Source organism: Trachemys scripta, chromosome 7 (assembly GCF_013100865.1).
Source record: "Trachemys scripta elegans isolate TJP31775 chromosome 7, CAS_Tse_1.0, whole genome shotgun sequence".
Taxonomy (NCBI): domain Eukaryota; kingdom Metazoa; phylum Chordata; order Testudines; family Emydidae; genus Trachemys; species Trachemys scripta.
Window position 1 is genome coordinate 99,705,730 of NC_048304.1, and position 22,135 is coordinate 99,727,864.

At 40.8% G+C, this 22,135-nt stretch overlaps 1 protein-coding gene across 4 annotated transcripts in view; it reads right to left on the bottom strand.

The window, feature by feature from the left end:
* Window positions 1-22,135, bottom strand: part of PPP2R2D (protein phosphatase 2 regulatory subunit Bdelta) — a 40,668-nt gene that overhangs the window by 10,289 nt on the left and 8,244 nt on the right. For 2 of the 4 annotated variants that reach the window (XM_034775898.1, XM_034775899.1), the window contains exons 3-5: window positions 13,714-13,811; window positions 6,418-6,583; window positions 1,473-1,585 (exon numbers count right to left, since the gene is read on the bottom strand). In XM_034775898.1, coding sequence (XP_034631789.1) covers window positions 1,473-1,585; window positions 6,418-6,583; window positions 13,714-13,811 — 377 coding nt within the window. Of the gene's footprint in view, window positions 1-1,472; window positions 1,586-6,417; window positions 6,584-7,070; window positions 7,192-13,713; window positions 13,812-22,135 lie in introns of those variants that run through there. The other 2 variants (XM_034775900.1, XM_034775901.1) reach the window with 2 other exon arrangements.

A 22,135-nucleotide genomic window follows, 5' to 3' on the forward strand; every position in this document is an offset into this window, starting at 1 on the left:
TGAAAAGGTGGACGTAGCCATACCAACTGTAAGAGGCTAATTAATTAAGATGGGGTATTATCAGCAGGAGGGAAAAAAACTTTTGTAATGATAATCAAGATGGCTCATTTTAGACAGGTCACAAGAAGGTGTGAGGATACTTAACATGGGGAAATAGATTCAATATGTGTAATGACCCAGCCACTCCCAGTCTCTATTTCAACCCAAGTTAATGGTATTTAGTGTGCATATTAATTCAAGCTCAGCAGTTTCTCGTTGGAGTCTGTTTTTGAAGCTTTTCTGTTGCAAAATTGCCACCTTTAAGTCCCCATGTTAAGTATCCTCACACCTTCTTGTGAACTGTCTAAAATGAGCCATCTTGATGATCCTCCTGCTGATAATACCTCATCTTAATTAATTAGCCTCTTACAGTTGGTATGGTTACTTCCACCTTTTCATGTTCTCTGTATGTATATATATATTTATTACTATATGTTCCATTCTATGCATCTGATGAAGTGGGTTGTAGCTCACAAAAGCTTATGCTCAAATAAATGTGTTAGTCTCTAAGGTGCCAAAAGTACTCCTGTTCTTTTTGCAGATACAGACTAACACGGCTGCTACTCTGAAACCTGTCATTAAATCCACAAGCACTAAATCAAAACCATTAGGAAAATATACTTTTTGATCTTTCCAGAGGTCAAATTTCAGAACAAGCTCCACTCAAATACAACATCAAATGTCTCTTGTAATGCATTCTTGAAACCATTAAATTTAGACCTAGATGACCAATGTGGCCTAACAGTTCATTTTAATTAAAAAGTGAGCTGACCATTACAGAAAAATATTCTTTAAATTTAATTTTCCACCAATGTCAAAGATAACCACCCTATTTTAAGTGCAAATTTATGAATCCACACAAATGCTGCGAGATTGGTCACTAACATAACAGGGTATTCAGGGAGATAAGTAGAAGGGATACATTATTTGGGTTCAAAGATAGCTTAAGAGTCTTACGTTAAAAAACGATCATTCAAAAATTTTCTTCTATCTTAATTTTACTGTCTTCTATAAATTATTTAGATGAGTGAAAGGATACACCTAATGAAAAAAATTAACTTAATTTTAAACAGACTTTAAAACCCCTTTTTATATTTACAATAGCATTAAGATGTTCCAAGATGTCACTAAGAAGCCCATAACAGAATATTTTTGTCTGAAGCACTCTGGTCTTTAATCTTCCCAAATCATCAAGGCAGTGTTTTATGGGCCCATGAATTAATGAAACTTCAGTAATGTCTTTCATTTAATTCTGTATGTTTTGTATGATCCTGGAATACCCAATACAGTTTTGATGCCACATAATACAACCTGCAATACAAGACACAACTTAATAAGTGTATTACACCTCTTTTTAAATGTACTATGGTAAAGTTGTACATTCAAAAAGTAGATTTAACTAGAGCCAAAGGAAAAAAACAAAAAAAACATACTCGTAGTGCTGTGATTCTAAATGGATCCCGAAGTCGTCCATCTTCATCTTTCAAGTTATAACCTTCAGCTCTTTTATCCCTTTCACTTATTTTCCATAATTTAATAGTTTTATCTAAAAACAAAAATGCACATTCTTGAAATTGAAATTACAAAATTAAAGATGATTCAATAATTATAAAGTTATATGCCAGATTATGAACTCTCCCAGGCAGGGATTGTTTCTTCATCTGGGTTTCCTCTGTGCCTATTACAAAGAGGCCTCAATTCTGATTGTGGCCATTGAGCGCTACCATAGTATAAAATGATTAAAAACACAAACACTACATACTAGAATATTTTACTTTGTTTGAACTGCTTATGAAACCATTCAGAATTGTCCTTAAAGTTCCCTATTTTAACTAGTTATATAAAATTTCCAGACAAAATATAAAATTTAAATGGTGTTAAAGTTGAGAATACATATCAGTAATGTAGAGATTTGCAAGGATGTTCTTATTATGCCCCAAACAAGCAAGATAAACTGAGGAAGTTTGGAATTAAAACTGAAATGAAAAGAAATTCAAATATGTTACTGTATGGAAATGCATAGTTAAGGCCCTAATGCCTTAATTCTGCCCTGTAGCACCAGCATAAAATAATCATATAAAGGCACTGTAGTATTTGATATCCTGGATTAGATGAAATCCAGACAGACATTAGATTTTTCATATATTTTTCCTCATGGTGTCACTATAGGATAGAGTTAAGGTTTTCTGGGTGTTCTAACAGTGTATTTCCATTCTTTAACATGCTTGGATTTCTTTTAACTTCAACTTTGAATTTCCAGGAAACCGCTTTCTCGGCCATTCCCTGAAATCCTGGATTCCAATCTGAGGACTACAAAAGCCATGTTGGATTTATTATTCAAGGGGACAAAAAGCCATGACAAAGTTCCTAAATGACTGTAATTTTTCATATGTAGTCAATTTCCAAGACAAGCATCCTTGAAGGCTTCAGCCTCTTTCCTCCCTCCCTCCCACCGCCAAAAAAACAAATACACAAACTATGAGCTCTTCTTACAGCCAGCAAAACTAGGCCTCTCCTTCCACCTTCTGGAAAGAGAGAATAGTCCTTTGAACGTAGCTTTTAGCTCACCTGCTTTTTCGGGATGGTTCAAATATATTCTGTTGGAAAATCTACCTGTGAAAGAATCCTATTCTTCTTCAGGGTCACCAATCCCCATGATCCTTGTGCACATAAGGATACTGAACTATTAAGTCAGGAAAGCTCTTTTTCCACTACAGAAAGATGGAAGAATCAGCCTCCAGGGACAAAGTTAGAAAGGAATGTTACCCTGAGCACATAAGTGAGGTTGTGTAAGAAGATTTAAGGAGGAGCACTACACAGGGCGAACCACCTTGTTAAGGTCAGGAGCATCTTAGTTTGCTGGTTCAGACAAAGACTTAAACCCTAGGCTTCTGGAAACTAGCAGGTCATCTATGTGAAATAAGTTGTCCAAGGACGAGGCTGTGAGTTTTTCAATATATGATAGATTGAAAGCTCTGGCAAAAATATTCTGAGGACCACCAGCAAGGAGTATTAATGCAATGTGTCTTTTGACTGACTTGGTCCCACAAATTTCCATGTTAAAAGTTCTTCTCCAAGAAGGCATATGATTATTCAATTCCTGCCATGCTTACATCAGAACCAAGGTACTAATGGCTTCCGGGCTAAGTGGGGGTTCTGACTTTTGAGAGGGAAGAGGAGCAATGTAGGATCAGTGAAATTATGACACCATAAGCACTGGGTATACTTATATCTGTTGACACATCATAAATGGAGGGGCATTTCTCACAAGATCATCTCTACCAACTAAAGGAGAAGGAACACTGCACCTGGAGGAGACTGACTCCACAGAACACTCTGAGTGTAAGGAAAAACATTCAAAGCCCCTGACTCTATCCTAGCTAATCCTGAGGTAAAAACATGGGGGGCGGGGGGGGAAGAGGGGAAATCAAGGTAAAATTTTAAGCAGAAGTCTAGCCTCTTTATCTGCTAAGACAAGGAAACAGCAGAGAAGCATGAATCATCCACTTTCCTTTAGAGGAAGAATGAGATCTTTAAGAAGTCTGCTATTTTCATTTGCTGTTAGGAAAATCTAATCCTCTGACTTAAGGAAGGATGTTTGAAAAAAAGTTTCTCCTCAAGAAATAAATATACACATATGAATATACAGTAAAAGGTTTGGGTAGCATGCACAATGTATTTGCATTTAGTAATTTGTTTTTGTTATTCCCCATCAAGCTAACAAAGAAATGTGCAGTTGAACCAGTGATCTCCTGAGGAGTGAGACTTCCTTTATATTTTAAAATTCCACAAAAAGTGTGACATACCTATTTGAATAGACCTTTCTTTCAGAAGGTGTTTATGCACTATTTTCATAAACAAAAAAGAGACTGATATACAATGTTGAAATGTACAGGGATTTGTTCTGCTGTTTCACAGCTGATGTCCCTGGTGTTCTGCTTAACAGGTGATCATGAAATAGTGGACAAGTCCTTGTGAAAGGTAATAGGGTATGGGTTGTCATCCTGGAGATCATGATCACCCTCCCCTCTGCCCTTCTTTTATGGGGTGGGGAGTCATGAAATTATGGGAAAAGAATCCAAAATTTATTTCTGTTGCAACGAGGTTAGATTACAGAAAAGTTGAAAACACATTGGATTAGAAAAATAAAGAATTCATTTATGGACAAAGGTATAACATAGAAAAGTGATGTAATTGGGAAAGTAGACTGTTTTAACCAAAGTCCATGTCAGGAAAGAAAAACAATTATTTTTAACTTTACAAATAGGAGGGGACTGTCTATTCAGAAATTCAACATTCTTTCACTCAGGGTTGCTGGAACTGACACTTTCATAAAAGGTAGATGATTCCAGTCAAATGCTGGGTAAGACAATAGAAACATTCTCTAAGGAGCTGGGTTGTGTTATTGCCAAAGGGACTGTAACTTCAACAGTACAGACAAAGATGAAGCTTTGGCTGTTAGAATGCCAAGAAATGTCTACCATGTAAGGAACAAGGTAAACTATCCAGTTATTTCAAGTTTACAGATAGACTGCAAGTCCTTTTAATAGAATCCATATAACATATCATCTGAAACCTTTTTAGGTTTTCTTTCCATTCTATAAATTGTCTAATTCAATTTAGAATAAGCAAAAGCTGTATTTGAAGAATTGCTAGATGTCTGGGGGAAATTGTTTGCTTGCATTCTGGAAAAAAGTGAATTCATTATGGGAGACAAGGAAGAATGAGCCTTATTCCCAAACCCCAAATTCTAATCAGAAAAGCGGTTATCACTTTTTTTTAAAACCTACAAACTAGTACCTTCAAGGCTTCTGAATAAGGGGGTTTATTTGGATTACAAACTGATCTGGGGAGGGGCCTTCCTTTAAATCTTATACAGTGGCAAGTACATCATCAGCAAATAATGATAACTTGTGTAACAGTCAAATGTACAATAAAATGTAGGTTCCAGAGGCATATGAGACCCACCCCAACCACCAAAGATACAAAGTTCTTTCACACTCACTTTGCAGGTTATTTTATGATAAAGAACACCAGTGCAATTGTATACTGCAGTATTCCATATGAAACTTAATCACACTTGCTCCATGTTTTAAATCTATTAATTACAAATAATCATAAGGTTACATTAGTTGAAAGATTAGAGGGAAATAATTTTGATGTCATTTGTTTTCAGCATTTGATATCACTTTTGTATTCAGTTTCACTGCTTCCTTGTGTAGTTTCCCTCTGTATTCACCTTTCACACAGTAATGGGGAAGAAAAACAGTTACAACTAGAAAAAAGTGATTTAAAACAACAAAAATTGGCAGGCAGATTCCGGGTCTCATGTAATACTTGAAACTACTGTTGATTTTTTTTTTTTTTTTTAACTGGTTTGATTTTAAGTTCATACTATCTCTTTAGACTTGCCAACCAGCATTTTCAGGACATAGTGTAGGAGCAATAACCTGCAAAAAAGCCCTTCCCTATTAATAGAGCATTATGGTGAAACAGCAGTACTACAGTACCCAGCACAATGGTACTGCAATCCAGAATGTAGTATTTTAGTGAAACCATAATAATAAATATTTACTACTAACATATATTAGAAGGTAACCCTTAAGATTTTCCCCAATTTAATACGGCAGAGAGGAGAGGTAGGGCTATATTTCTGAATTATTTAAGTGAGACTCTTAATTTTATGTATGGTATCGACATACCATGGTCATGTACGTAATGGAAATACAAATAAATGTATTCCTGTCAATACAGCTGTTCCTTTCAGTTTGTAAGCTCTTTCAAGCAGGCACCATACTCTGATGTTTGGGAAACATATCACATTGCGGGAACCACCAGAAATAATGTTGCATTACTAACATCAGGTTGCTCTGTCATTGAAAAACGGCCCTGCCACTGGACAGCGCCAGGATCAGAGAAACACAAAGGAGGCTTAAAGCCTCCTTCTCTCAAGCTATGCTAAGGACATGAGGCTAAATTCCTGCCTTTTGCAACACATTTGTGCACGACAGGAGTAGAAAGCACATAGAGCTTCTTTACATAGCCTTCAGTGTCACAAACAGAACAACAGGCAGGAAAAGTACTGTTGGCTATTATGTCAGCTTGCATATTACATCCAAGGGCACATTCAGTGGGTTGGTAGGTATGTCTTCCCATATTCCCCTAAGACAGTTAATGCATAGTTACTTCACTATTCTAAACATATGGTATCAAACCTAACATGTCTTGCATGGAATTAAAACTATGAAAAAAGGATACTATTCTGTTGTATGAAAGTAATGAATAAATGGATCCAGGATAAGACTATGAAATTCAACTAGAAGGATCAAAAGATCTTGCTGATTTACAAAATAAAAGTACACAACGAAATGTCCTTACCATTTGTAGACAGCAGGAAATGAGCAGCATTCTGTTGTGGTAACCACCTAATTTTATTAATTTTTTCCTCAATTTCTAGACTCTTCAAGTAGTCAAACTCAGGTTCATGACTCTGAAAGGTACTGTAAACGTTATATTCTCCCCGAGAATGAGGACGGCTTTTATTCTGCAAGGAAGCATAACATTTTTATTAATGAAACAGAACTTCTTTATTTCTGTACCTAGAAAATGACAACACTTATATAACATTCTAAGAACAAATAAAATAAATGTGAACTAGGAATTGGGAAATGATACTGGGCAGTCTTGATGAACTGGTCAAGATCCATTAGAATGATATTCTGTATAACTGGTCTTTAACAATACAAATGGTAAGTTTAATTTAAAACTTCCATTTTTGTTTAGTTTTAGAAATTGCAAAATCCAGCCTGTTCCTGCTATGTTTGATGCACCAGTACGCTCTCTGCTGGCAATGTTCTAGCCACAGAATTTCACTGCACATTAGACGTGCCTTATATGGTTACGGAAAGACCCCATTTCTCACAAGATGTGTGGTTTTGTAAAGTTTTTAAAATGTATTTTTTTAATATACCAAGGTTATAACATTACAAACTCTACAAAACTGCGCATATTGGAAGACAGTGGATTCTTACCACTATTGGGCAGCTCCAGTCCACAGTAGGGTTCTGTGGCTGGTATGTCAGCAACAGAGAGAATGTGGTGCACCAAATAGTGAGGGACCAGGAAATCTGTAGCTGGCCTTGACTTGGAGATCTGCAGAGAAACGAAGAAGTTTGACAGTAGATTAATATTATACAAATGTTTCTTCTTGTTCTTGTTATTTGGGACAATCAACATGTAATTTCCAAAATTACTGTTTTTTTTTAAATATGCAAACTGAAATTAATGCAGATTTGCATTAAAAGTGACCTGAAAATGATCATCTCCCCATATCAAATGTGTGGCAAAACCCCAACAATCAAGCAAAGATGGTCCAATCCTGCAATGTGCTGAGCATCCTCAACTTCCATTCATTTCAATGGAAGGTGAGGACACTGCATGATTCAAGACAACGTCAACTTGGCTTCCATTCTGTTTTAGGCCACTCATCAGCAGGCTCTTGTTCAGGTGCTTCCCTATGTTAACAATAACCACCATGAAATACAGCCAGAATAAGGAGCAGGCTGGTGAGGCCTCAGATACAGTAACTCCTCACTTAACGTCCTCTCGCTTAACGTTGTTTCAAAGTTACATCGCTGCTCCATTAGAGAACATGCTCGTTTAAAGTTGTGCAATGCTCCCTTATAACATCGTTTGGCTGACTTTACAAGGGAGCATTGCACAGATTCTTCTTCTCCGCCTCCTCCCCCTCCCTCCCAGAGCTTCCCCCGCCACCAAACAGCTGTTTGGCAACGTTTAGGACTTTCTGGGAGGGAGCGACAGGGTGGCCCTGCCTGCTGGGAGGAGGGAAGGGGGGGGAACTCCCAGAATTGCGGCTAAGTGCTCTGCACCTCCTGCCTGCCCCAGCCTGAGCCTCCTCCTGCATCCTAACTCCCTCCCAGACCCTGCATCCCCAGCCCTGAGCCCCAGGAGGAGAATGGCGAAAAAAAGAATGAAAAACGGGGGGGCGGGAGGGGGAAGAATAAGAGAATGCTGGGGGGGGGGGGGACGGACAAAAATGAAGCTGAGCACAGGGCCCCACTAACTCTAAATCCGCCACTGGTGGGAGGGGGAGGAGCGGGGAAGCGCCGCATCTCCGCTCGTCCCCCTCCCTCCCGCAAAGTCTTAAGTGCTGCCAAACAACTGTTTGGCGGCAGGGAAGCGCTGGGAGGAAGGGGGAGGAGCGGGGATGCGGCATGCTCCGGGGAGGAGGTGGAGTGGGGGTGGGAAGAGGCAGGCCTGGAGTGGAGCGGAAACAGGAAGAAGCAGGCCTGGAGCATCCCCCGGCAAAGTCAGCACCTGTTCTTCTGGAGGGTGAGGGGGGGAAAGCTGCTGCTGCTGTGCACGGTACTTCCTAGCGTCCTTGCCTGCCTCATTGTCTGAAGAGGGCTGTGCCTGTGTGGGGTAAGCCATGGGCACCTCCCCATCACAATACAGTACAGTATTGTACAGTATATAATGGCTTTTGTCTGCCCCCAAGGGCTTCAGCCCCAGGCAGGGCGCCTGTAACCTAAGCCCTGCCACCCAGGGCTGAAGCCCTCAGGCTTCGGCCCCAGGTGGTAGAGCTCGGGCTTCAGCTTTGGTCCTGGGCCTCAAAGTCTAAGCCAGCCTTGGCGACCCCAATAAAACGGAGTCCCGACCCACAGTTTGAGAACTGCTGCTCTAGCCCATGGGAATAAGCAGGACTTCCCTGCAGTTGCTTGTTCCAGCAGCCAGGGACTGCTGTGGTGCCAGGCACCAGAATTAAAAGCAGGAATACTGTCTCCTCAATACTCCCACTGCTGGTGCCCAGGAAATTCTGAGAAAAAAATAGCAGCATAACTACAATGCAAAGGGATAAGGAGCCATGGTTGGGAGACAGGGACTGGGACAAGGAGCCAAGGGGAGGCAGTGGGAAGGCAAGACTAGGACTGGAACAAGTTCACATTGACAGGACCAAGGGCAAAACAGTTTGTAATCACTTGAGTATGCTACACTCAGAACCTGGAATAAAACCCAGGATTCCTGAATCAAATTCTTCTAGCCAAAACTCTTTCCCATTCATCCCGTCCCAGACACCACCAACACACCCTTATCAACCTCCTGGCTCCAGTCTGTATCCACAGCATTCCACTCCTCCCGTCATAGTCCAGCACTGCGGACTCCCAGTACCCACTGTACTCAACACCCGTCCCTCTGCAGTTTAGCCCTGCTGAAGTACAGTACCCGCTGCACTGTTCTCCAAAGGAGCCGGCTGAATATGATACCTGGACATACACAAATCTAACTGTCCCAGGACCCCACCTCCTCCTGGGACCCTCCCTTCCCCCTCAGTGCAGATGTGGGTTTTTTTGTTTGTTTGTTTGTCTCTCTCCTCCAGTTGTTTTTTTAAATAATTGTGTTGGTTTGAAAGTAATCTTTATTCTATTAACTGAAAGCAAATAGAGCCCTGAAAAGCAGCAGGCAACTTTCTTAAACCTTCATAGTGCATCATCTGCACCAATGACAATCACCTCTTAGCATTATAAGCACTGCACTTCTGAACACAACAACAAATATTAGTGGCTTTCAGCTTCAAATTTCTGCCTCAAGGTATCCCTGATCCTTATGGCCCCGCACTGCACCCCTCTGATAGCCCTGGTCTCTGGCTGTTCAAATTCAGCCTTCAGGGGCTGAGCCTCAGCAGTCCAGCCCTGAGTGAAGCTTTCACCCTTCCCTTCACAGATATTATGGAGTGTACAGCATGTAGCTATAAGTATAGGAATATTGTCAGCGGCCAGGTCCAGCCTCCCATATAGGCAGTGCCCGCGGGCCATTAAACGGCCAAAAGCACATTCAACAGTCATTCTGCACTTGCTCAGCCTGTTGCGAACTGCTCTTTGCTGCTGTCAAGGTGCCCCATGTATGGCTTCATAAGCTATGGCATTAAGGGGTAGGCAGAGTCTCCCAGGATAACAATGGGCATTTTGACTTCCCCTACAGTGATCTTCTGGTCCGAGAAGAAAGTCCCTGCTTGCAGCTTCCTGAACAGGCCTGTGTTCCGAAAGACGTGTGCGTCATGCACCTCTCCGGACCAGCCTGCATTAATGTCCGTGAAATGCCCACACACAGTGATCCACAAGCACCTGGAGAACCATGGAGAAATACCCCTTCCGATTGATGTGCTCGGTGGCCTGGTGCCAGAATTTGAATATGCCTGCCATCTATCGCCCCTCCGCAGCTAGGGAAGCCCATTTGTGCAAAGCCATCCACAATGTCATGCACATTGCCCAGAGCCACAGTCTTTCAAAGCAGGATGCGATTAACGGCCCTGCACATTTCCATCAACATGAGTCCAACAGTCAACTTTCCCACTCTGAACTAGTTAGCGACCTATCGGTAGCAGTCTGGAGTAGCCAGCTTCCACAGTTCAATCGCCACACTTCTCCAATGGCAGAGCAGCTCTCATTCTTGTGTTCTTGCACCGCAGGGCTGGGGTGAGCTCATCACACAGTCCCATGAATGTGGCTTTCCTCATCTGAAAGTTCTGCAGACACTACTCGTCATCCCAGATGTGCATGACGATTTGATCCCACCACTCAGTGCTTGTTTCCTGAGCTCAAAAACAGCGTTCTACTGTGATCAGCATCTCTGTGAATGCCACAAGCAATCTCGTGTCGTAGCTACTACGCATGATGAGATCAATGTCGCACTCCTCTTGCCTTTGTAGTTTAAGGAATAACTCCACTGCCACTTGTGACATGTTAGTCAGAGCGAGCAGCATACTGGGCCACAGTGTGGGATCCATTCCTGCAGACCAAAGAGGCAGAGCTCGCAGTACACAAACCGTTGAAAGATGGTGCCAAATGTGGATGAAAGCAAGGGATTGCTGGGATGCAAAGCAATGCCTCACAGGGCATTGGGACAGGATCCAGGATACCCCACAACCCCCTCCGCCTTCCCTCAACTCTTAGCGACAGAAAAGGAAGAGATGCTTTGTGGGATAGCTGCCCAGAGTGCACCACTCCAAATACCACTGCAAGTCCCGCAAGCGTAAACACGCTATTGCGCAGGCAGCTGACAGTGTGAACACACAACAGAGGTTTCTGAGAAGCACTTTTTGAATCACTTTAATAAGATGCTAGTCACAGGCCCTCAGAGGAAAAGAGCTTACAGTGCCAGATGCAGTTGGTCTTGTCATGTAATAATAGTTGGGAAACGGGGCTACCACCCAGAGATCCAGTCCCAGAGTGGTTGGAACATCTGTTTCCATCCTTGAGAGAGGTGAAGGAATTCAAGCCTATTACCTGAAGGACACACTTGAGGGACCAAAAGTGGTCTGAAGTATACCTCCCATAACTGATGCAAGAAAAAAAAAAAAGTTGGCTTATATTGATAATTTCTTTGTGGGTTGCACAACCTCGGAGGACCTAGTGTGAATACCACCCAGTCAGCTTTAAATGTGACCAATCCCCTACAATTCTATATTCCCACATGATTCATCAGAAAGGTTGGAACATGTGAGAAGTCAATATGGCTCCACTTGATGAAATTTCTTTAGTTTTCGTGGGTTCTTAAGAAAAGCAAATTACACACAAATAGTCATGTTAAATAAACATTAAGGTTGCAAAATCAAGCACTCAAAAGTGAGATTATCCTGGAAATCTCCATTATGTATATGCATTATAATCCTGTCTTAAACTACCTGATCATGTACTAGAGAGACAAGGTGGGTGAGGTAATATATTTAATTGGACCAACTTCTGTTTGTGAAAGACAACCTTTTGGGCCACACAGAGCTCTTCTTCAGGTCTGGGAAAGGTACTCGGATTGTTGCAGCTAAATACAAGGTGGAACAGATTGTTTAGTCTAAGTAGTTAACACATATTGTAAGAGACTGTTCAAGGTGGCCAGTTAACCTCTGAAGTCATAAAACAAAAAAGGGAAGGTAAAAGTGGATTACAGATCATTGTAATAAATCATAAATCCAGTGTTTTTATTAAGTCTGTGATTTTTAGTTTTGTCTAGTAAAGTTATGAATTCAAGCTCCAAGGCTAGCCTTTTGAAGGTGTTGTGCAGGTTTCCCTTGAGAATGAGGACAGAGGTCAGATAATGCAGTGATTGTTTTGTGAAAAGTGTTCACCCACGGGTTATATGGTGCTTTTGTCTTAGTTTTCTATGTGATGAGTGCCATAGACAAGCTCATGAGGAAATTAATAATTCTGTATGCAGAGTAGGATTTGAATTGTATGCAGTAAATAAGTCATGGGTCCATATATTGAACAATGAGGCTAAAATGAAATATTGACTACCCATTAACTGAGCACTGCCCATCCCATACCCTTAATGAGGCAGGGTTCTGTAAAAATAGTATGAGATCTTGAATTAAAGACTGTCAAAATGCATACACAGAAGCGGTAAAACTTAAGGTTCCATGGGCCACCTTAATTCTGGTAATTCCTAACTTCTGAGTGCTTGACTTTACAAAGTGAACATTCTTTTAACGTAGTTTTTATGTACAACTCTATAATGTAGATATAAATGTACGCATACTTGAGGGCTCAGAGACAGGATTTTCCTCAGGCTTTCAAAGCAAGGTATAAAAATGCTCTTCGGAGGCAGAAAAAAGTTGAAAGAAAGTGAACATTCCACTTGGTAGCAAGAACTGTATAAAGATTTCTTTTACAGATATGGCAAAGCAATGGTAATCCAAGTATTTGGTTGTGTAAGGATCAGGTAGTAAATCTGTGTTCTTTACATTCCATGAGCTCATAGTGCAATATCCCAATGTACACCATTTGTATGTTGTAATAAACTGGACTATGCCCCTTTTAAATGTCACCATCTGTATTTATCAAGATTGAGGATACAGAATTTTTCTGTGTTTTTTTCCTTCTATTGTGAAGATTATGGTACAAACAATATGCAAATATGAAGTGTATATATACAAATGCCAGCCCACACTGAGTAACACAGGAAAATTTTAACTGGTGCCTACCATCTCAATGACATTATCTGCCAAACGATTTTTGGAGAAGGCCTTCTCTATGCTCTGCCCTGTCAGGTTGTCACACATTTTTGGGATTGATTGGGAAGCTGCTGCCTCTGCTATCTTTGAGTCTGCTGCTCCTAGAACACAGCAAGCTGCTGATGCTTCAATTTTCAAGCACCCTCTGCTTCCCTCCTAGCAGGTGAGCTGTCCATGCCTTCTTTCTGAAGGCAGTTAAAATATTTCTAAAAGAGACTACAATTTATCTTTTGTCACCCTGACCCTGAGCTTTAAGTTAAACAGTAGGTCCCATGGCAATCTGCAGAATAATTGACTTAAGAGTCCTGTGACACCTTATAGAGTACTAACAGATGTATTGGAGCATAAGCTTTCGTGGATGAATACTCACTTCATCAGATGCAAGGATAACTGTGATGCAGAATAATTGTGATTGTACAGGCTAAACAGAAATACTTGGAATGGCCATTGCTTCAAATACAGCATTGAGTTCAATAAAGACATTGGGACAATTTCCGATTTTCTAAAGAAATATCATGGACTAGAAAACAACATGGGAACATTTAAAGTTGGTGATATCAAATGCTGCACCAATATCATGCATGTTAATAAACGAAAAACCTCAAGAGCCGCTTCGGTAGGCACACTTCATTGTTTTTGAAGTCACTGACCTCTTGTTCCCTTTGAAATATAACCACTCTGCCACCCTTGTCTCCTGTCGCAAGAAGATCTCCAGAGTAATTAAATTCAACTGTTGAAATAATATCAGCTGTAAACATAAAATAGAGACAAAATAGCATTATAATGTGTAAACAGAGCCAAGTAATTTCAAGACCTAGAAACTGAACACAATAAAGAGGAAGACAACTATTCCACTTTGGTAATATGACAGCAAAACAATCCTATCTAACTTACAGCATTACTATCTAAAACTAAAGCCAATACTTTTGTGCATGTATATCTTATTATTATATCTTATTGCTGAGTGGCAACAGTATGCTCTATGCTGAATAGAACAAGGTAGCAAGCTAAGCCCACAAAGGTACGTCTATGCTGCAAACACCGACAGCTGGCCTGTGTCAATTGACTTGGGCTTGCGGGGCTTAGGCTGTGGAGCTATAAAATTGCAGTGTAGATGTTTGAGCTCGAACTGGAGCTCAAACCCTGCAACCCCGGGGAAAGCAGATATGAAATAACCTGCCCTCTGGGGAAGTTTCCTTCTAAGCTAATCTCCAACAATTGAGGGTTACAATCTAAAACATGATATTTATATCCTCTCAATTTTTTTTATTTTTGCATTTATTGCAACAATTCTGGATATTTTTGCTACCCAGATAAATATCTAATCTTGTTTTGAATCTTGCTAAATTTCTGGCCTTAGTGATATTCTGGGGCAATGAGTTTCATGGTCTAATTGAGCCTTGAATAAAAAAAATATTTTCTTATCAGTTTTGAATTTGCCACCTTTAATTCTTTTGAATAACCTCTTGCTCTGATGACACAAACAGACATTCCTCTCAACTGTCTCTATACTATTATTTTGTATTTATGTCCCCTGAAATTTGTCTCCTTTCAACATAAAGAATCCCAATCTTTTTAATCACTTATGAGTTCACCTATACTTTTAAACATTTTTATTATCTGCCTCTGAACCCCCTCCAATTCTGTAACATCAGTTTTGAATTGGAGTGACCAGAACAAAACACATTATTCCAGATAAAGGAATACAATTGTCATATAATAGCACTACAGTATTTTCAGTATTAAATTTCCATTCATTCCTTATGCACTCTATCAATTTGCCTTAAAAAATAATAATAAAAAAAACCCACTGCTGAACATTCAGAGGCCTTCACTTTTGTCCAAAAGGATGCCTAGCTCTTTTCCCTGGTTTATTGCTAGTTTAGAACCCAATAAAGTGTATTAGTAGTTCCAATTACTCTCTGCTGTGCACATCATGCTACATTTTATCAATCCTGAATTTCATCTGCCACTGTGTTGCCCCTTCAATTAACTTGATTAAGAGCCCTCTGAGGTTCCTTAAGGTCTTCTCCAGTCTTGACTAGATAATTGTGTCATCTGCAAGTTTGCCACCTCACTGATCATCTCCTTTTCTAGATAATTTTAATAAATTAAACATTAGTCTCACCATATAATGTTGTGGCACCCTGTTGAAACCTGTCCATGATAAAAAGTGCCCGTTCCCCCCAACTCTATTTCCTATCTCAGTCAGTTTCTGATCCATGACAATACTTTGCCTCTCACATTAAAGTTCTAAAACACATTTCCTAAAATAAATTTTCTGCAATACATATGGAATATTCTGAATACAGAAGAGTGTGTCAAAGGTTTTTATTGGCACTGAATAGAATGATCTAATTCAAAAATAGTTTTGACAATCCTGAGCTCCTTGAAGCTGACACAAACTGAGATAAAAATATTATAACCCCATCATACATATTCAGATATATGAAAAAATAGGTGTGTGCGTACACAATGAGAAACTGAAAAATTGCGAAAAAGCAGAATGAATGAGCAAGTGATTAAAGAAAGTTGTGGAGGCAATCCAAATTTGATGCATAAAAAATCTATAGATTTAGGATATTTTCAAGAATTTATTTCAAATTTAAATGTCCAGCCTTTAAGTTACAGACTATCATCACTGTATAAATAAGCACACTACTACTGTAAAATTTGAAAGCTATACAAGTGAGACCATTTTTACTAGTGGAAACTGGTAAACTGCCTCTGAACAGAAACTGAAATTAATCCTTCTCTTAAGCTATTACTGATAACCTTTAAATTGAAGGAAAAAAACATTTTTAGAAAAAACGCCTAACATCTATTCAATCCTCCAATTCTAACTACCAGAGTACTCACTGACTCATTCTCTCAAAAAACATTAAAACAAAAAGCAGAAATTGGCATTGCTGAAACTTTGGGAGACAATCATTATAGGTGTTTTTCATAGAGACTTATTTTGTTTAATGCCTATGAGTAACTGATGTCACGTGCTTAACATAGGTTTATTATTTACTATTTGCATTACAGCAACACTGAGATTGGGTTCCCATTACGCCAGGCACTTTATAAGTGGGATACAGTCCCTGTCCCAAACACTTTAAAATTTTAGTAGGCAAAACAAAGGGTGGCAGGGAAACAGAGGTACAAAGTGGTGAAGTAAATTAGGCAAGCTCACATAGCAGATTGGTGGCAGAGCCAGCATTAGAACCCAAACTTCTCTGCTGACTCCCTGTCCAGTGCTCTGTCCACTGAACAATGCAGTCTGGATTTTATACAGAACCCCCCAAAACATGCTGGGTGTATTAAAGACATGTTCGATATGGAGAGGTAGATAACTAGAGGTGGCATAATAGTATAAGGTAACAAAAAAAGTGGAGTTAGTGACAAAGTTCAATGGTGGCAGAGGTAAACAAGGTCAAACGGACATTTGAATCATCTTGCAACTACAGTAGCCATTTGGATTGACTGCTGGAGACTATGAAAGTATGGGCTTTTCCACTGGAGCACTCCTTTATTGTGTCACTACTGGAAAACTAATGAGGCCATGTGGGAGGTGCAGCCACTAGAATGATTTTTGGGTGTGCACAGGGGGCGGGGTGTGCTGGGACAAATATTGTAAATTGCTGACAGTACATACAAGAAAGTAAGTTTTGGAGAAGGAAGCCAAATGGCGTACAGAAGAGTACACAAGATTACTTTACTGTTCTGTTGTTGCCATGGAGCTGAGGGAGCTGCACAGAGCACGGTGGAGTTACCACTGCAACTTCCAGTTTGGAAAAGGTCACTTAACTTCTGCTTCTCTAGCCTGTCACTCTAACAATGTTTCAGAACACTTCTATTTATTTTTTCCAAAATCTAGAGCTTTCTTATTTAAGCCTACATAAGAAGTTTTAACGATGTTACTGCTATACAGAACAAACACAAAAATATTGGAGGATCACAAGAATTAGGAAAGGGACTGTTATAGCTAACTGCATCTAAGTGTTCTTTGGCTCTTTCAGCTCAAACTGTCAAGAACAAAATTTGGAACATAACGTAGAGCAATTCAGAACTATTAATCCCCTGATGACATCCCCCTCATCTCCTTTCATAGAATCATAGAATATCAGGGTTGGATGGAACCACAGGAGATCACCTAGTACAACCCCCTGCTCAAAGCAGGACCAATCCCCAGACAGATTTTTACCCCAGTTCAAGGATTGAACTCATAACCCTGGGTTTAGCAGGCCAATGCTCAGGCCACTGAGCTATCCCTCCCCACAAAGGTAACCTGGCTTGTTGCCTCCAAGAGCAGTTCATATGAACAAAGAGGATAAAGGTTACCTGAAAAGGAAAAACTGATTGGGCTTTTTCTCTTTTTGCTTTAGGATACATAATTTGAATTTTGCTTTTTTTTAAAAAAGGGTTTTCCCGTTTTTTCTGTTTACCTTAACAATGAGGAATTTCAAATCTTCCCTTCCTGTGTTAGAGGACTGGAATCTTTCTGAACCCTTGGTCAAAGGGGTGAAGGTACTGAATATATAAAGTCTGTTCTTTGAAGTGTTTAAGTTAAATTGGCAAAAAAAACAGCTTTAAACATTCTAAAGTTAATTTTTCCTTTTAGGCAGGTTTCATTTCCATGATTCTAAAGGAACAGTCCCATACATTCTCTAACCAGCCATACAATTCCAAGGATAGACAAGACCCAAGTGTTTTAACTTTTTTTTTTTTTGGGTGGGGATGGGGGGGACCATGGAAAACCCTTCCCACCTTCTTCTTCATCCCTTTCTCATGCTGTTCTACCCCAGCCTCCAGCACTTTCAGCTCTTCTTTATGCACTGTGCACAAACCCATTCTCTCTCCCTTACAAGCCACTTTTTTTAAAAAAAAGTAACCACATTTGCAGAGCTTTGTTTTTTAAAGTCACCACACTAAACTTGATGTATTTTTAATCACATTTGTTACATACAAATATTTTTCTTCCACTAGTTGCAGGACCACCAATTTTCTCTACTACTAGACAATATCAGGTAATCCTTGACAAGAGGGAAGTAACCATTACCAACATTTCCCAGAAAAGTGAGGAAAGAACAAGTAGCATCAACACCATAATATCTTCCCCCAGTCCTTTCTGAAGAGAAAAAATAGATTTCTGGGCCTATTATACCATGAAGCACTACTCTTGGGAGTGGCACACCCACAGAAAGCTATGAGATTAATTATGTATTACTTGGAAACACTTCTGAAGACTTGTCCAACTTGCTGCCCTGCATGTTTCCCTGAGGGTGACAGACTCACTCTGCCCAGGAAGCGGTCATAGGCCTCAGCAAGTGCACTTGTAAATTAGGCAAGAAGGCAGGTCTTTTGGATTTATATGGTTCTATAATGCACTGTTATTAATCAGGCAATGATTTGTTATCTTACTGTGACAGAATGGATCTGAAGGAGGAGTACATTCTTACTGGAAGCAGTTCTGTTGATATAACTTAACTGCTCTCTGCAAATCTACTGTGCAGCTTTGCTCCTTGTAACATGATGGTTTAGGGAGGAAGGAAACTAAAATGTCATGGGACATATGACAGCTTCAAAGTTGTCAGTAGCCATTCCTAGGGCCACTTTATTATCCTGGAATTTACGACACTCAATCTCTATAGATGGGACCCATTCTTTTTGATCTGATGTTAGGCCATTTTAAATGACCACCTTTTAGTATGGCAGTAAATGGAAGTCTTGCTCAGCAGCTCAAAACACTTCTGTTAATGTGTGCAGAAGAGTGTTGAAATTCAGGATAGGTACTCTCAATATTGAGATGCCCCAGTTCTTCACAGCAACAATGAGCATTTTCACAATGTAGGTGGTCTGCTAACTACATGTATAACTTAAGATACCGTAGAGGGAGAATAGCTTTTCCATAGTTAAGGTCACAAACAGCTTCCATTATTAAAGTCATATTTTTGTCTGTTTGCTTTGGTCTGTATAATTGTTTTGACCTGAAGACCGCCATATTTACTGTAAAGGCATAGGATAGGGGTCGGGAACCTTTCAGAAGTGGTGTGCCGAGTCTTCATTTATACACTCTAATTTAAGGCTTCGTGTGCCAGTAATACATTTTAACGTTTTTTAGAAGGTCTCTCTATAAGTCTATATATTATATAACCAAACTATTATTATATGTAAAGTAAACAAGGTTTCAAAATGTTTCAGAAGCTTTATTTAAAATTAAATTAAAATGCAGATCTTATCAGTTTAGTGTGATCCTTACCCTTGCTTTTCCTTGCTGAGTTTTCTGGCACGTATTTGTCTGGCACGTATTTGGATACAGTACTTTAAGCTGCGCACAGGTTTCTGAGTGATCAGTTGTTAAACAGCTGGCAGGAGGTCAGCAGCTGGAAACCCAAATCGGCAGCTGAGGAGAGTGGAGCTGGCGGCTAGTAGGGCTGAGCAGGGCCGGAGACCTGGACCCTGTCTGGCAAGGGGCCTGTGCTGGAACTCCAACCAGAAGCAAGGTGAGTGGGGAAGCAGCAGAGACCCCGGCTGGCAAGGGGTCAGCAGCTGGACCCCAGAGCAGTGACTGAGCGGCTCAGCCCGCTGCTGCTCTGGGGCTCCGGCTCCTGCCAGCCGGGGTCTCAGCCCGCTGCCGACCTGGGGTTCCTTCACCCAGGCCAGCAGCAGGTACTGAGTGGGACCGGCGGTGGGAGCCCAGCTGGCAGGAGCCGGCGGCGGAAACCCCAGAGCGGCGGCGGGCCGAGCTGCTCAACCCGCCACCGCGTGCCATCAAAAAAAATCGGCTGGTGTGCCACCTTTGGCACACGTGCTGCAGGTTGCCGACCCCTGGCATAGGAGAATGTTTCTGTAAAGTATGCAAAAAAAAAATCAAAATCTTTTGGAATGACATGTCATTTAAAATATATTCTGATTTGAATTGGATTGTTGTCTAATGTTTGTCTTCTTGTATCGCAAAACTTGCCTACTACTGTCCCTTTAAAATTGCATATAGTTAGATCTTTTCAAAAAGTTTTAGTTAAGCAAAATTAATGAGTCTTGGATTGTTTTGGGATCCAATCCTGTCCAACTTCATTAGGATTTTAACATGTTAAAATACATCTGCTTTCCTAGATTTGTTAGCTACAAGAAGAAAAAGGAGAGAGGGAAAGGGCTGAGGACATGATCAACACCACAGGAAGGGAAAAACAGCAGTTGCTGGAGTTCAGCCATGAGGAGGGAAATACCTTCACTTTCACTCCCTCCATAGTGTGCCACTCTATCCCACAGATCCCAACAGCGATCCCCAACTTTTCATGGTCATGCCCCCCCACCTCGGGATCAGGGCCATGGCTCACAGGGGTGGGTGGATGGACAGCGGTAAGGGGGGATGAGGCTGGGGCCACAGCTAGGGGTGTTTCAGGGGCCAGGAGTGGAGCCACAGCCAGGGGCCGAGACTGGGCTGGGAGAGGAGTTGCAATCAAACTGTGGGGGAGGCCGCGGCTGGGAGCAGGGCCACGGGTGGGGCCTGATGGCACTCCCTCCCTGTCTTCTTGTGGGGGCTGGGCCGCGCCTCTCCCCAAACGTTCCTCTGTGCCACCCTCGGGGGATGTGCCTCACAGTTTGGGGACCCTTGCCACAGAAACAGAGACACACAAGGGGGCAAGAAGCAGGAGAAGGTAAATATACAGGATTATGCATCCAGGAGGCAAGCCTATATTTTCAAAAGGAACTCGTTATAGTATTCTCTGGACATATTTTCTAACTACTGGAACTATGTCAATAATCTAAATCTACTAAAAGAGCATTTAATTCACTTAAATTATTCTCAAGTTATTTCAACTGTACTACTGGCAAAGTTGTTTAAATGAACACTTAATTATTACAAAATCCAGCTGGTACAGAGCTTAATACAGGGGTCAGCAACCTTTCAGAAGTGATGTGCCGAGTCTTCATTTATTCACTCTAATTTAAGGTTTTGCATGCCAGTAATACATTTTAACGTTTTTAAAAGGTCTCTTACTATAAGTCTATAATATATAACTAAACTATATTGTATGTAAAGTATGTAAGGTTTTTAAAATGTTTAAGCAACTTCATTTAAAATTAAATTAAAATGCAGAGCTCGCCAGAACGGTGGCCAGGACCCGAGCAGTGTGAGTGTCCCTGAGAATCAGCTCGCATGCCGCCTTTGGCATGCATGCCATAAGTTGCCTACCCCTGGCTTAATACAAGCAGTTTGTTGATATGAAAAGGTTTTTCTAATTACACAAATATATTTATACTAATGTAATGTCCCCACGTGGACACAATTATTCCAGTAGAAAAGTGGCTTTTTTTTTTTCCCCACTTTAGCTTAAACCCTTCCCAAGCAACATTAACTACACTGAAGGCAATTTTATTCTGGAATGAGAATGGGGCCACTTGGTAATTACACTGTACCCGTATAAATGGGCAAATTTTATTATATAAACAAGTCCATGTGACTCATGGTCTTTACAAGACCTACCTCTCTGCCAGTCTCTTTTTCAAGGTGATAACCAAATATTTTTGCTCTACAGGAGCTGAGTTGGGCGACAGAGGGCAGTAGCTTTCAGTGGTCACACATTATAGAACTGCTGAAATGGACCCAGCTGCTGGGTTGTCATCTGTTTTAAGCTTACAGAGACTGAACAGAGGCCAACCAATGGCCCTATCCTTGGGTTCTTAGGCACATCCTCGAGGTACAGATGCTCTGTCTAATGCTCCCCCTCCCCCATGAGAGTTGGAACCCACACAGCTGCCTAGCCCCTACTCTCAGACTCCCTGTTGCTTAAACTCACCCTCCCCCAGAGTTCTACCAAAAGGTGAGAGAGTCTTCTGGCTTTCAGTTTAACTCTCTCCTGAGGCAGTACAGTAATTGTTGCAAATAATGCACAGACACTTTATTTAATCTTTGTTTACACTGGACTTTCGTCAGTAAAACTTTTGTCCTTCAGGTGGGTGAAAAAAAACATGCCCCCAAACGACAAAAGTTTTACCAATGAAAAGCACCGGTGACAGTGCTTTGTTGGCGGGAGAGCTCTCTCCTGCTGACAAACAGCAACACTGCGCGCATTTTAGCAGCAT